Here is a 15,603-nt window from a genome sequence, read left to right on the forward strand (position 1 = left end):
CTCTAAGGTGCCACAAGTACTCCTGTTCTTTTTGCGGATACAGACTAACACGGCTGCTACTCTGAAGGATGTTTATGTGTAGCGTGGCTTCCCAGGGCATTCATTCACCTTGCACAGTGTGGTCCAGATGGGCATCCCATCCTGTAAGGGAGGTGTCCATAATGATAGTGGCCCTCAGTATGGGAGGGCTGAAAGGGGTCTCAGTTATGACCTTGGTCAGATGGGACCACCAAGTGAGAGGGGCCAGAACGTCTGAGGGAACAGTGACCCTGAAGTCAACGTGGTCCCCTGGTTGGGTTGTAGGTTGAATTAAGCCAGGCTTGTAGGTGCTGCAGGTGAAGTCTTGCAAGCAGTGTCATGTAGATGGGGGTGGCCATGTGTTCCAAGAGAAAGAGGCAATCAGCGTGGTCATCGCGGAGAACTGGTCACAGGAGGGAAGGAAGGCTCGTGTAGAGACTGAGTCCAGCCTTGTCCCTATAAAGTTTATCATCTGCATGGGTGATAAAACAGACTCCTAAGAAGGAAAGGAGGTGTTGAAAAGACTGAATCACGAGAACTTCTTGCTGCGATTGTTCCACTAGAAGCTAGTCATCCAGGTACAGGAATACCGTACATCCCTGGCATCTCATCTGTGCCACCACAACGGCGAACACCTTCATAAAGGCCCTTGGTGCTGTACCTAGGCCAAAAGGGAGGACACGAAACTGTTAGTGTTGTTGCCCCACCTTAAATCAGAAGTCAGGTTTCAGAGTAGCAGCCGTGTTAGTCTGTATCCGCAAAAAGAACAGGAGTACTTGTGGCACCTTAGAGACTAACAAATTCCCTCCAGGAGAGAGGGAATTATTGATGCAAGAGTGGCCATCCGGAATTACTGCTTTCCGATTAATATATTTAGCTGACAAAGATCCAGGATGGGCCTCTGCCTTTTTTAGGAATGAAGAAATATGGTTAGTAGAAATGTCTCCCCTGGTATTGAGGAAGGACACACTCTATAGCACCCTTGAGGAGCAAGGGCTTTGCTTCCTGCTAGAAAATAAATTGGTGGGAGAAGTTCCCTGAAGGGAGTCAGGAGAGAGGGCGATAAGGTAGGAAGGAAAGAAACTATGGAGTATCTATGGTGGATAATCTCCAGTACCCATCTGTCCATGGGGATCTTGCCCCAACTGTGGGCAAAGAGGTTAAGATGGCCACCAGAGATGACAGGAGACAAAGTAGGTGGCATCAGAGTTGGTTTGTGGGTCCTAACCTGCATGTCAAAATTGACTTTTGGCTTACAGCTGAGAGAGGTTTGAGGAGGTGGCAGAGACCAGGGTCAGAAAGCAGGCGCTCTGGGATCTCTGTCATTTGCAGCGAGGCTGTCGATAGGACAGGTAGGCGCCGTGGTCTGAAGGACTCCCTGGGAGTCGGGGTGTAGATTCTCAGTGACTGCACAGTGGAGCATGAGTTCTTCAGGGATTGCAGAGACTCAGCCACCTTGTTGTTAAAAGGATTATTTTTGTCGAAAGGGAGGTTTTCCATGGTGTTTTGGACCTCCCTCAAGAAAGTCAAAGACTTGAGCCAAGAGTGTCTGTGCATAACCAGTCTGGTGGCCAGAGAATGGAATGCAGTGTCAGCTGCATCCACCACGGCCTTGATGGTCACTTTTGCCACCAGTTTCCCCTCATCTACCAAAGCCTGGAATTAGACCTGGTCATCCACAAGAAGCTTGTCCTTAAACTCCAGGGCTGGCTCCAGGGTTTTTGCCGCCCCAAGCAGCCACCCCCTCCCCCCCCGCAAAACAAAACAAAAACAAACAAACAAAAAAGCCGCTATCGTAATCGCGATCTGCGGCACTTCGGCAGGAGGTCCTTCACTCCAAGCGGGAGTGAGGGACCCACTACCAGCCAAATTGCTGCGGAAGAGCCGGAGGTGCCGCCCCTCTCTGGTGTGGCTGCTCCAAGCACCTGCTTGGTAAGCTGGTGCCTAGAGCCGGCCCTGTTAAACTCTGCCAGCCTGCTGTAGGTGTTGAAATCATACTTTGCCAACAGTGCCTGGTAGTTGGCTACACGAAACTGCAACTCCACAGAGGAAAAGACCTTCCTGCCTAGGAGGGTCAACATTTTCGACTCCTTGTCTAGAGGGGTGGACTTTTGTGTGTGTTGTCAAGCCTGCTGCGCAACTGTTTGCGCCACCAGTGAATTAGAGGCTTGGTGCATAAACAGGAAATCAGTCCCTTTGGCCGGCATGGGGTGGGTCACATGATATGGGTGTACGCCAAACCATTCTGGCCTCTTCCAATATGGCCTCATTTACAGGAAGGACCACCCTGGATGATCCCTGTGGCTGAAGGATATCCAGGAGACGACGTTGGGGATACTGGACCTCCTCCAGTGGAATTTGTAGATTGCTACATGCGTGGCTACCAGTTCTTGGTATTGCTGGTGGTCATCCAGCAGAGAGAGTGGCAAAGGGATGACTGCCTCATCCGGCAACGAGGAGGCTCCAGTGACAGTACCAATTCCATATCTTCCTTGTCATATACCAGTGGAGCTGGCTGTGAGCAGGGGAGGAACGATAAGACCCCTGCGATGGTGCTGGACAGCTGTGGTATGGGTCCCAGGGGCTCCAGTAGGGCCAGAAAGAGGATTCCATCAGTCTCAGCAGACCCCATGCTTCCCTGGGGCTGGTTATAGCCAGGCAGATAAGGTTGCCTTGGCTCTCTCTCTGGGCTCTTGTGCTGCGGCGGAGACACTGACAGGGCTATGTCCTGGGACACCTCTGAGTCAGATGACAGGTCCACTGGAAATGGCAGTACTGGGAGCCCTGATCCGATGGATGGGAAAGGGGGCTCTCCTGCAACAGGAGTAACAGTTCATCCTCAGGCATAGGAATGTCTCAGAGAATGGATGGGTGCGACAGGAGCAGAGACTATGAGTAAGGCAGGAACACCTCTTTCAGTCAGGAATGTCTCCATACATCCCAGAGTCGGTGGGGTTACCACTGAGAATGCAGAGGGACCTGGTTTGGCTGTCGAAGCTGGCTGGTCTGAGGATTGACATGGCGGCACTCATAGAATACGTGGGGCCGCACCCATAGTTGGAAGCTCCATATGTCTCACCACTGGTACTGATGAAACCTGCTTCTTCTTTACCTTACCTTCCAGTTGGGGGGCCTTTAGCAATGGATACATGGGATCCACATGCAACATCTCACCAGACCCAGCACAGCACAGAGAGGAAATACGTTTCTTATGAGCATTCCACTGTGGGGATCTATTCTTATGCCTGTGAGATATAGTTTCTTACTTGTGTGGGGAGGAGCTTGTCCTTGGGCTTCTGTGCCAATAGCACCGCATCATGGATCATGCTAGGAGGGACACTACCAGTCAGCAGAGGACACTGTCCAGGGGGCTATCCTTGGTCAGGATCAGATTGAGTCTGGAATCTCATAGCCTCTTCTATCAGGAATGTATGGAGTCAGAGCTCATAAGCCTCTGTAGTCCTGGGCAGGAAGGACTTACAGGTGCTGCCCTTCGCCGAGATGTTCACCTCACCCGGACAGTAGAGGTATCATTGATGCTTGTTACTGATGGAAAAGGAACCATGGTAGGATACACAGTTCTTGAAGCCCGAGTCCTTGGGCATGGTCCTCAGGTAACGAGGAGTTCTTCCCCTCAACTGGGGAGGGGTTCTATACTAACTATGCAAAATTATTTACACAGGTATACAGAACAACTTTCTTAATGAAATAAGAGCAAAGGAGGAATAGGAGTTCCAACTCAGGCCATGGGGTGGTAAGAAGGAACTGGAGTGGCATCGACCTGCACTGCGCCTTATATCCTCGGTCAGAAGCATGAGGAAAAACACTGCACATATGTGAGTCAATAGACATTGCTTGGAGGAAACTTTAAGACTCAGGAGCATGAGCTCCCACGTGTGGAATATACACAGGGACCGTCACAAAAAAAATCACCACTGACTGGAATTTCATTTGACAGTCTCACAGATACCAAGGATTTAATCAGCATGGGCCTGAACTATCCTCTTAAAGAGCTGTTCTTCCAATCCAGACCACAGTCAAAGTATAGTGGCACTGATGTGTACCAACAGGTGTTCAACAGATGTAAACTGAGGTTCTTTGCTTCAATGCAACACTTAAGATGCCACTTGGTACCCAGAAGCACACTACAAAGCTACACAGTAAAGAGGAGAAATACCTTAAGAAGGATAAGGGAGGTTCCAGCTCCTATAGTAGAAATGGAAAAGACAAACTTTGTGTGGTCTCCTTTTATAGATGTGTTCCTAAGTCAAGCTCAGTACATCTCACATTTTGCACACAAATGGCTCTTCACACAATTCAAAGAATGGGGTTCTAGAAAGAAAGAGGGGGGAGCTGCTCTCCAGCTTAGCATCATGCATTCCAGAATCTATCTATCTTACTCATTCCTCTACTGCTTTCCCCTTCCCTGTCAAGTTACCTTGTTAAGATTGCCAAATCCCATTCTTTGCACAGCAGACGTTTTCCACTCAGGAAGAGGAGGCACAAACTGTACAGCAGGTGGTTGCTGTTTCAACACTCCCAAGGGAAGAGTGCACAGGACAGCATCACATTTATAAATAAAAGTCTGGCTAGTGGAGCGGGTGTTCACAGCTATCACTTCGCATCCTGGTAAAGGTAAGGAAAAGCAGGGATTTAGACATTTAATAAGTCAGGGTCCTGTGGAAAAAACAGTGCATGATCATATAGTTAGGAGACTATCATAATGCATTTGCACAGTGGGACAGAATTTAGGTTGCACAGACAACCTTAATTTTGGCATGGTCTAATTTTTGAGTGCTTGAATCTGCAACATTAACAGCATTCAAAGAATTCAATATTTGAATAACTGAACAGTCCTTGTATTACCATAGTGCTTAGAGAGAACAGTCAGTACTAAGGCCCCCAGTGCAGTGCACCCTGAGCAAATACATATGAAGACATTCCCTGCCCCATAGCTCTGCAAAGATGTGGGAAACTGCTTAATCTTGATGCAAATGGAGACAGGATGTCAACGGAGATTCAAGAAGGGGAATAACCGTTCACAGATTTGACAAAACGCAAAGGACATACCAATGTGAGATTTCTAAAAATAGCTACAGCATTCGACCTAAGGTTTAAGAATCTGAAGTCCCATCCAAAATCTGAGAGAGACGAGATGTGGAGCATGCTTTCAGAAGTCTTAAAAGAGCAACACTCCAATGGGGAAACTACAGAACCCGAACCACCAAAAAAGAAAATCAATCCTCTGCTGGTGGTAACTGACTCAGATTATGAAAATGAACATGCATTGGTGCACTCTGCTTTGGATCGTTATTGAGCAGAACCCATCAGCAGCATGGATGCATGTGCTCTGGAATGGTGGTTGAAGCATGAAGGGACATATGAATCTTTAGCGGATCTGGCACGTAAATATCTTGCAATGCCGGCTACAACAGTGTCATGCAGACACCTGTTCTCACTTTCAGGTGACATTGTAAACAAGAAGCGGGCAGCATTATCTCCTGCACTTTGTAACAAAACTTGTTTGTCTGAGTGATTGGCTGAAGTAGGACTGAGTGGACTTGTAGGTTTTACATTGTTTTATTTTTAAGGTCTGGCTTGACAAAGCCCTGGCTGGGATGATTTAGTTGGGGATTGGTCCTGCTTTGAGCAGGGGGTTGGACTTGATGACCTCCCGAGGTCCCTTCCAACCCTGATATTCTATGAATGCAGTTATTTTTTGTACATAATTCTACATTGGTAAGTTCAACTTTCATGATAAAGAGATTGTATTACAGCACTTGTATTAGGTGAATTGAAAAATACTATTTCTTTTTTTGCAGTGCAAATATTTGTAATTAAAAATAAATATAAAGTGAGCACTATACACTCTGTATTCTGTGTTGTAATTGAAATCAATACATTTGAAAATGTAGAAAACATTCAAAAATAAATACTATACTATTATTGTTAATCGCTTGACAGCCCTACACTGGGTTACATAAAATAATAAAACAAGTTTAACTACAAAGAGATTTTAAGTGAATATAAGTAATGAGGCATAAAAGAAAAACAAAAATAAAACACTTTCTGGTGCCTAACAAACGACAGAATCGTAGAACTGGAAGGGACCTCAATAGGTCATCTAGTCCAGTCGCCCGCACTCAAGGCAGGACTACATAATAACTAGACCATTCCAGACAGGTGTTTGTCTAACCCGTTCTTAAAAATCTCCAATGACAGAGATTCCACAACCTCCCGAGGCAATTTATTCCAGGGCTTAATTACCCTGACAGTTAGGAAGTTTTTCCTAATGTCCAACCTAGACCTCCCTTGCTGAAGTTTAAGCCCACTGCTTCTTGTTCTATCCTTAGAGGCTAAGGTGAACAAGTTTTCTCCCTCCTCCTTATGACACCCTTTTAGATACCGGAAAACTACTATCATGTCCCCTCTCAGTCTTCTCTTTTCCAAACTAAACAAACCCAATTCTTTCAGCCTTCCTTCATAGGTCATGTTCTCAAGACCTTTAATCAACCTTATTGCTCTTCTCTGGACCCTTTCCAATTTCTCCACATCTTTCTTGAAATGTGGTGCCCAGAACTGGACACAATACTCCAGCTGAGGCCTAACCAGAGCAGAGTAGAGCGGAAGAATGACTTCTCGTGTCTTGCTCACAACACACCTGTTAATACATCCCAGAAACATGTTTGCTTTTTTTGCAACAGCATCACACTGTTGACTCATATTTAGCTTGTGGTCCACTATAACCCCTAGATCCCTTTCTGCAGTACTCCTTCCTAGACAGTCTCTTCCCATTCTGTATGTGTGAAACTGATTTTTTTCCCCCCTAATTGGAGCACTTTGCAATTGTCTTTGTTAAACTTCATCCTGTTTAACTCCGACCATTTCTCCAATTTGTCCAGATCATTTTGAATTATGACCCTGTCCTCCAAAGCAGTTGCAATCCCTCCCAGTTTGGTATCATCCGCAAACTTAATAAGCGTACTTTCTATGCCAATATCTAAGTTATTAATGAAGATATTGAACAGAGCCGGTCCCATAACAGACCCCTGCGGAACTCCACTCGTTATGCCTTTCCAGTAGGATTGGGAACCATTAATAACAACTCTCTGAGTACAGTTATCCAGCCAGTTATGCACCCACCTTATAGTAGCCCCATCTAAATTGTATTTGCCTAGTTTATTGATAAGAATATCATGCGAGACCGTATCAAATGCCTTACTAAAGTCTAGGTATACCACATCCACAGCTTCTCCCTTATCCACAAGACTCGTTATCCTATCAAAGAAAGCTATCAGATTGGTTTGACATGATTGATTCTTTACAAATCCATACTGGCTGTTCCCTATCACCTTACCACCTTCCAAGTGTTTGCAGATGATTTCCTTAATTACTTGCTCCATTATCTTCCCTGGCACAGAAGTTAAACTAACTGGTCTGTAGTTTCCTGGGTTGTTTTTATTTCCCTTTTTATAGATGGGCACTATATTTGCCCTTTTCCAGGCTTCCGGAATCTCTCCTGTCTCCCATGATTTTCCACAGATAATAGCTAGAGGCTCAGATACCTCCTCTATTAGCTCCTTGAGTATTCTAGGATGCATTTCATCAGGCCCTGGTGACTTGCAGGCATCTAACTTTTCTAAGTGATTTTTAACTTTTTTTTATTTTATCTGCTAAACCTACCCCCTTCCCATTAGCATTCACTATGTTAGGCATTCCTTCAGACTTCTCAGTGAAGACCGAAACAAAGAAGTCATTAAGCATCTCTGCCATTTCCAAGTTTCCTGTTACCGTTTTTCCCTCTTCACTAAGCAGTGGGCTTACCCTGTCTTTGGTCTTCCTCTTGCTTCTAATGACTTTTTATCAATACTTCTTGTTTCCCTTTATTCCTGTAGCTAGTTTGAGCTCATTTTGTACCTTTGCCTTTCTAATCTTGCCCCTGCATTCCTGTGTTGTTTGCCTATATTCATCCTTTGAATGAGAACAATTCCCCCCCCCCTTGTAAAAAATCTTTTATGTACTTGAAAACTTATGTCCCCCCTCAGTCTTTTCTTCTCCAGAAAGAACAAACCCAATTTTTTCAATCTTTCCTCATAGGTCATGTTTTTTACACCTTTAATTTTTTTTTGCTCTTCTCTGGACTGTCTCCAATTTGTCCACATCTTTCATAATATGTGGTGCCCAGAAATAGACATAATACTCCAGTTGAGGTCTTATCAGCTCGGAATGAAGCACTGTTGACTTCTATTTAGCTTGTGATCCACAATAACCCCCAGATTCCTTTCCGCAGTACTCCTTCCTAGGCTGTCATTTCCCATTTTGTGTGTGTGCAATTGATTGTTCCTTCCTAAGTGGAGTAGTTTGCAGTTTTCCTTATTGAATTTCATCCTATTTTTTTCAGACCATTTCTCCAGTTTGTCCAAATCATTTTGAATTTTAATCCTATCCTCCAAAGTACTTGCAACTCCTCCCAGCTTGGTATCAGCCACAAACTTTATAATTGTACTCTCTGTGCCATTACCTAAATCATTTAGGAAGATATTGAACAGAACCAGACCTAGACCAATCCCTGCAGGACACCACTCGATATGCCCTTTCAGCTTGACTGTTGAGGATTACTCTCTGGGAACGGTTTTCCAACCATACTATAATAGACTCAAACTATATTAGACTCAAAGCTAAGTTTCTGACCACATGCTTCGAGGACTTCCAAACCCCTCGCTCAGAGTTCAACGGCTGTTTCTTTTGTCTTCTAAGGTGCAAAGAGGGAGATGGACAGGAAGAAAGAAGTAACTTGGTGTTTGCCCCCTCCTTTTTTATAGCTTCACTCCTTCTTTTGAAAAGGATGTCTCCTTATTCTCAGCTGGAAAATGTATCTAGGATGGAAGGATGCTTGCCCTGGGTTCTTTCACCTGTGTATGCTTACATGCAGGTTTTCTCCCTTCCTTCTTTCTGATTGATGACTGTTTAAATGCAAATTAAGTCAAATACACATTCCGTTGCTCAGGACAGACCTGTTTGCTGACTTCTGCCTGGGCAGGGCTGTGGGGTTTGGAACATGTGCTAACATCATTATACAGGGGAATTTTATAACTTCGCAAACAATGTTGTGACATACATTTCCCGACGATGAGATTGACCAGCAAGTTATTATAAATGATACTTTATAAGGTTCTTCACTGGAAGTTTTCAAAAGGAGGCTGAATAGCCATCTGTCTTGGATGATTTAGACACAACAAATCCTGCATCTTGGCAGAGGGTTAGCCTAGATGACCATTGCAGTCCCTTCTAACAATTTGTGTATGTCTACACTAGCACTTTTGTCGGTAAAACTTTTGTCAGTCGAGGTATGCACCGACTGACAAAAGCGCCTGGGTGGAGAGCGCTATGTCACCAAGAGAGGCTCTCCTGCCGACATAGCTACCACTGGAGACCTTGCAGCGGCATAGCTGTAAGGTCCTTAGCGTAGACATAACCTATGATTCTACCCATGCTGCTTGGTCTCATTTTAGGCCCACAGAGTAAATCTTGCACAAATTGAACTGTGCCTTGGAGAACAATGTGCTGGTCTGTGATGGACATTTCTGAGTAGCGCAATGCTCTCCCACTGAATTCCTATTGTCAGAACCAGCATAGGCTAGGATGCTTACCGCATTTACCTTAATCCCATTATGAATGGGAATCAGCAGGTCATGATGTACTTGGGACATGAGCAACTCAAGTTGCAACATGATGCAGAGCCCACACAACTAAAAAAACAAGCAACGAAAAATTATTATTTGTAAACCTGTTAAAGCTTCCTAAATAGTTCAGGCCCTACAGGCCTTGCTTTTCTATGGCTCTGTGCTCATGGTGTCAAGAGTGTGTGAATCCTGTGAGAGAGGAACAGAGGCAATTGTCAAAGGACAGTGCTCCTTGGTAGTGTGACTTATAAAGTTAGAGAGCTTGATTTACCTGAAGCTGTGTAGCGAACCTGTCGAACTGCTGTATTTAATTTAATATCCAACCCTTCTGCCAAGGCTACAGGCACACAGGAATATCCATTTCTCACAGTCAGATGACTGCCTGTGAATTCAAAATCATCATCCTAAAATGAAATATATAAAAATACATAAGTTTATAACCAAAACAGATCAGTCAGTACAGAGTTAAATAAATGGGGAACTTTTCCACTTAAAGTGCTGTAGCTAACTTAATTACAAGAAGAAAATTCATAGTATTACTGGTAAAATAATTGGTATAGACTATTTTCCTATAAAACAAATAACTAATTATAATCCGTTTGGGTATTAACAGAACCCTCTGGAACTCTCTATTAATATCCTGTAGAATCCAGAATGAGAGTCGAAGGGATAATGCTGAGGTACATGACATTTAAATCTCTTAGAAATGCTTGCTAACATACAGAAACATGTCAGAATGAAATAAAATAAAAAAATAAATTAATGGAGATATCCCATCTCCTAGAACTGGAAGGGACCTTGAAAGGTCATCGAGTCCAGCCCCCTGCCTTCACTAGCAGGACCAAGTACTGATTTTGCCCCAGAACCTTAAGAGGCCCCCTCAAGGACTGAACTCACAACCCTGGGTTTAGCAGGCCAATGCTCAAACCACTGAGCTATCCCTCCCCCGTGCATGTGCTAAATCTATGAGCACTATTTTAGAGAATTTATTAATTAGGTACCTGGTCCCAGTGCTTCAATGAAAGTGTAGACAGCGGTGTGGCATTAGCAAATTCTAGATTTGCAAAATGCCAGTCAAGTATCTGTCTGTCCCTTGAGGATAAATAAACATCACTAGAAAAATATAAAAAGGGAAAGAAAAAAGTTGACTTTGCAGTGAGTGAAATACAGCAAAAAGATTGCCTTTGAAAGCCCAGTCTTCATCGATCGATATATGAAGAACACAAACAGAACACAACCCTACCTCAAAGTTCCTGATCACCTACCTGTAAGCAGCAATTCTGGATATAAGCACGGTGAAAGAGGGATGTGCGTGGTTCTATAAAGCCAATACAGGAGTGTACAGAACTCAGAACACCTTCATTTTGTCCTTCATGAAATACTTCCACAGTGGACGCTCTCTTCGTGGAAACTAGCTAGTGTGGCCTTGAGTTAGGACAGCCTTACCAAAGCACACAACTGATTTGGAGTATCATTTTCAAATATGCCTAGGCATTAGGCACTCAAATCCCATTGACTTTTAATGAGTTGGAAGCCTACCTCCATTAGACTGTATTTGCAATATTAATGGTAATTGGAGGTTTGCACTGAACAGGGTTTGTATTTGTAGATCTTAGATACAAGAATCTACATAAAGCATGCTGAATGCTTGCTTCCACAAATTCTGAGTGAACAGGCTTCAAGACGTTCTAGAACTGAAGCTATAAACCTATTTATATTCCCAGACAAATTACCTGAAGACGGAAGTAAGGTTGAGAGTACATGTAAGTAATTCAGGATAAAATACATTACTGAGATGCTACAATAATTCCCAAATCAAGCATTATAAATGTAGGAAATTCTAAGTTTACCCTTAACTTCAAAATCCCAACATGCCGAGTTAAGAACTGCACATAGTGCACTCAGACAATCTTCCCCTATAGCAATGCCATGCCTTATCCATATGAGAGAGACATTTCAGTGTATCTTGTCCAAAATTGAAATGGATTTGAAAGACACATTTGATTATTTTTTCCCCTTGTGTTATTATGGGGCAGTCCTTGACCCAGTTACTCCTACTCTCCTCTCTGCTGAGTAGACTTGGTACAATTGGACAGCTTTTGAAATTGAAGATTTAGGATTAATAGTATTGTCTACCATTATTTTTCATATCTAAAAGTTTCTGTCAGCTGAAGCTAGTGCATAAAAATCTTCAGAGAAATGCATGGAGAACTGCCCTCTTAAAATGACAAGTCTTCCACTATTCTCAATGGGAGCGTGTCCACAGCAGGCCTCAGTTTAGGTGCTCTCATTCAAAGTGGTTCTGATTACCATTGTTTCGGGGGGGGTGGGGTGGAGGAGCTAGCCATCTTTGCTAAGACCTGCCTATAGCCTCTGTCCCATCAAGAACAAAGGAGGATAGATGCCCCCCTCAAGAGACCCACCCAACTGTGGACAAGTTATGACCTCAATCCCCTGAGAACAATGAGAGATGTCAGCCAATTTGAAAAATGGTTGTTTTATATGGAATTTTCTAGCAGAACATGATTTGTCAGCCCTTACTGAAGGAGAAACTTTCAGTTATGAAGAATGGGTGAAAAAATAATCGATAATCCTGAAAATAAACTCTTCAAATGTAGCCCACATGAGATCTCACTCAGTTAACTATAAATGAGCTTAGGCTGTAAGCTCTCCGGGTTAGGGACCATCTCTGTCAAGTGTTTGTACAATACCTAGTCCAGTGAGGTCCTGGTCCATGACAAGGGCTCTGAGGTGCTCAATTAATACAAAAAATAGAAGTGTGAAGCATCTGTGTTCTGTTCCGATCTAGGAAAAGAGTGCTGAGCTTCTTAAAAGGTAATCCTCAGTGGGATCAGAGGATAATGGCCTGTAGAATGTGGTGTTAGAGAGCTGTCTAGCAGCCTCTTGGTCATATTCCAACTTATTCATGAGGACGACAGCACCTCCTTTGTCAGCCTTTTTGATCCCCTTGTAAGTATTCTCACACTTCTTATCAAACTGTCTGTACTGGGCTATCTTGATTATCACTTCAAAAGTTTTTTTCTCTTACTTAATTGGCCTCTCAGTTGGTAAGACAACTCCCACCTGTTCATGCTCTCTGTATGTGTGTATATATATATATACACATATATATCTCCTCAATATATGTTCCACTCTATCTGCATCCGAAGAAGTGGGCTATAGCCCATGAAAGCTTATGCTCTAATAAATTTGTTAGTCTCTAAGGTGCCACAAGTACTCCTGTTCTTTTTGCGGATACAGACTAACACGGCTGCTACTCTGAAACCTATATTTTCACAATACAAGATGTGAGCAATTTTGGTGTTGGCTTAGAGAGAATGGCCTTTCCTTGCAAAGATGAAGCATTCAACACAAGGAGGAGTTAAGATAATGGGCTCAGGCTGAGCAAAGAATACAACTGAAAGAAGCTTAAGCAAAGAGGCTGGAAGGATTGTGTGGGCAAGACGGGAGGGAGAATGGTACTCTGTCAAAAATAGCATTACCTATTTCTGTGTCACTAACAACTCAGAAGCAAATGATGTTGAATGCTTATAGATCAGGGGTCGGCAACCTTTCAGAAGTGGTGTGCCGAGTCTTCATTTATTCACTCTGATTTAAGGTGTCGCGTGCCGGTAATACATTTTAATGTTTTTTAGAAGGTCTCTATAAGTTTATATATTATATAACTAAACTATTGTTGTATTGTAAACTAAACAAGGTTTTCAAAATGTTTAAAGAAGCTTAATTTAAAATTAAATTAAAATGTTGAGCTTACGCCGCCGGCCCGCTCAGCCCGCTGCTGGTCTGGGGTTCTGTTCACCTAGGCCGGCAGCGGGCTGAGCGGGGCCTGTGGCCGGGACCCCAGCTGGAAAGGGTCCGGTAGCCAGAACCCCAGACCGGCAGCGGGCTGTGCGGGGCCGGTGGCAGGGCCCCACAGGCCACTACCGCTCAGGGGTTCCATCCGCCGGCTCCTCCAGCTGGGATGCCGGCTGCCGGGCCCGCTCAGCCCGCTGCCGGTCTGGGGTCCCGGCCCTGCCCACATACAGTGGGTACCTACCTTCTTCTCCCTGGTTCTGGCCCATTCTCTTCCTCTCTCTGCAGTGAGCGGAGGGTGGGAGTGCAGTGAGCACAGGGCTGGGAATGAAGGGTCTGGCCAGGAGCTAGAATGAGGGAGGGGGCTCAGGGTTGGGGCAGGAGAGAATGTGGGGGGGAGGAGCTCCAGTTTTGTGCGAGGGGTGCAGGTGGGAATGTGGGGGGGGTGCAGGAGCTCCCCTTTGGTGCTCAGGGTGGGGTGTGGGGGGTGCATGGAGTGTGGGGGCGCTGTGTATGTGGAGGGGTGCAAGAGTCAGGGCAGAGGGCTGGGGGCATGTGAGGGGGTGCAGATGTCAGGGTGAGGGGGTGCCGGGTATGTGTGGGGGTGCCAGAGTCAGGGCTGGGGTCGTGGGGTGGGGGTGAAGGAGTCAAGCAGAGGGCTGGGTGTGTGTGAGGGGGGTACAGGGCTCAGGGCAGGGGCCTGGGGTGTGTGCAGGGGGCAGGGCTCAGGGGTGTGCGGGGCTCAGGGGCAGAGGGCTGGGTGTGTGTGGGGGGGGGGTCAGGGCAGAGTGCTCCCCCCACTCCTGCGGCCCCCAGCTGGCTCACGCACTCGGGGCCCTGCAGCGCACCACATGAGTGCAACTAGCGCCCCCCGGCGAGAGAGTCCCCTCTGGCTGTGTCTGGAGGGGCTGCTCCGGGCGGCGCATAACCCTGCGGTATGCGAGCTCCTCACCCCAGGGCTCTCTGGCCACCACCAATTCCCGCTCGCCCGCACCTGCTGTGCGCTCAGCGCTGCTGGGCCGCGGAGCTCTCTGCTCCTCCCAGCAAGTACTGATCCATGGCTACGGCTGGGTGCCTCCTCCCGGGGATGCTCAGCAGCCAGCGCTGCTGCCGCCGACGGCCTCTCCCACCTCCACCGCTCCCGCTTACTGCCGCTGGGAGTCAGGACTGGGTCCGGCAGCGAACCCGGTCCCCCAGTGCACCCCCAATCCACCATGGCCAGCTATACCAAGGCGGCCCAGGTGAGCAGACCCCTCCGAACCCCTGGGCAGGGCTCCTCGCCGGGTGAGGGGACGTGGGAACCCACAGGCCAGCCGCTGAGGCGGCTCCTCTCTGGGGTGGTGCGGGCTCTGCCCCTCACTGGCTGTGTGTCCTCGGGACTTGGGCAGGCAGCAGCATACCATTAAAAATCGGCTCATGTGCCATCTTTGGCACATGTGCCATAGGTTGCCAACCCCTGTTATAGATCAATGTCCTAACAGACAAAGCACAAGATGGGGTACTAGTTGTGTCTGCTGCAGGACACCAAACACCATTAGAGAACAGGATGACTGACTCCTTTGGCACCTATCTATAATTAAGGCTAAGATTATGTCATGGAGGTCATGGATTCTGTGACTACCAGAGACCTCAGACACATTTTCAGCTTCAGCTGCCGTGGGGCGCCCCTGGAGCTCTCAGCCACTGCAGGCAGCAGGTGAACCTGGCAGCTCCCAGCTGCCGTGGGAAGTTGGAAGAGGGCGCCCCTGCAGCTCTGAGCCGCTGCAGGCAATAGGGGGACCCAGAGCTCCGAGCCAATGGCCCAAACCCCTGAGCTGCTGTGGGCAATGGGAGAACCTGGCAGCTCCCAGATGCTGGCCCTGGAGCTCAAAGCCACCGTGGGGCAGCCCCTGCAGCTCCAAGCCGCCACAGGCAGCGGGGGAACCTGGCAGCTCCCAGCCACTGACTCCACAACTCCAAGATGCAGTGGGTGCTGGATGTGCCCCGCCCCACTCCCACAGCAGGGCTCGGGCTCTCATCAGTCCATTTTGTCACGGTTATTTGTAGAAGAAGTCAGGGACAGGTCATAAGCTTCTGTGAATTTTTGTTT

At 46.4% G+C, this 15,603-nt stretch overlaps 1 protein-coding gene across 1 annotated transcript in view; it reads right to left on the reverse strand.

Annotated features, from left to right (window-relative positions):
• Positions 1-15,603, reverse strand: part of KDM1A (lysine demethylase 1A) — a 113,588-nt gene that overhangs the window by 40,926 nt on the left and 57,059 nt on the right. The window contains exons 11-13 of the mRNA XM_034754260.1: positions 10,703-10,814; positions 9,973-10,105; positions 4,457-4,644 (exon numbers count right to left, since the gene is read on the reverse strand). Of these exons, the coding sequence (XP_034610151.1) occupies positions 4,457-4,644; positions 9,973-10,105; positions 10,703-10,814 (433 nt within the window). The remainder of the gene's footprint in view (positions 1-4,456; positions 4,645-9,972; positions 10,106-10,702; positions 10,815-15,603) is intronic.

This window comes from Trachemys scripta, chromosome 20 (assembly GCF_013100865.1).
Source record: "Trachemys scripta elegans isolate TJP31775 chromosome 20, CAS_Tse_1.0, whole genome shotgun sequence".
In the NCBI taxonomy this organism is placed as follows: domain Eukaryota; kingdom Metazoa; phylum Chordata; order Testudines; family Emydidae; genus Trachemys; species Trachemys scripta.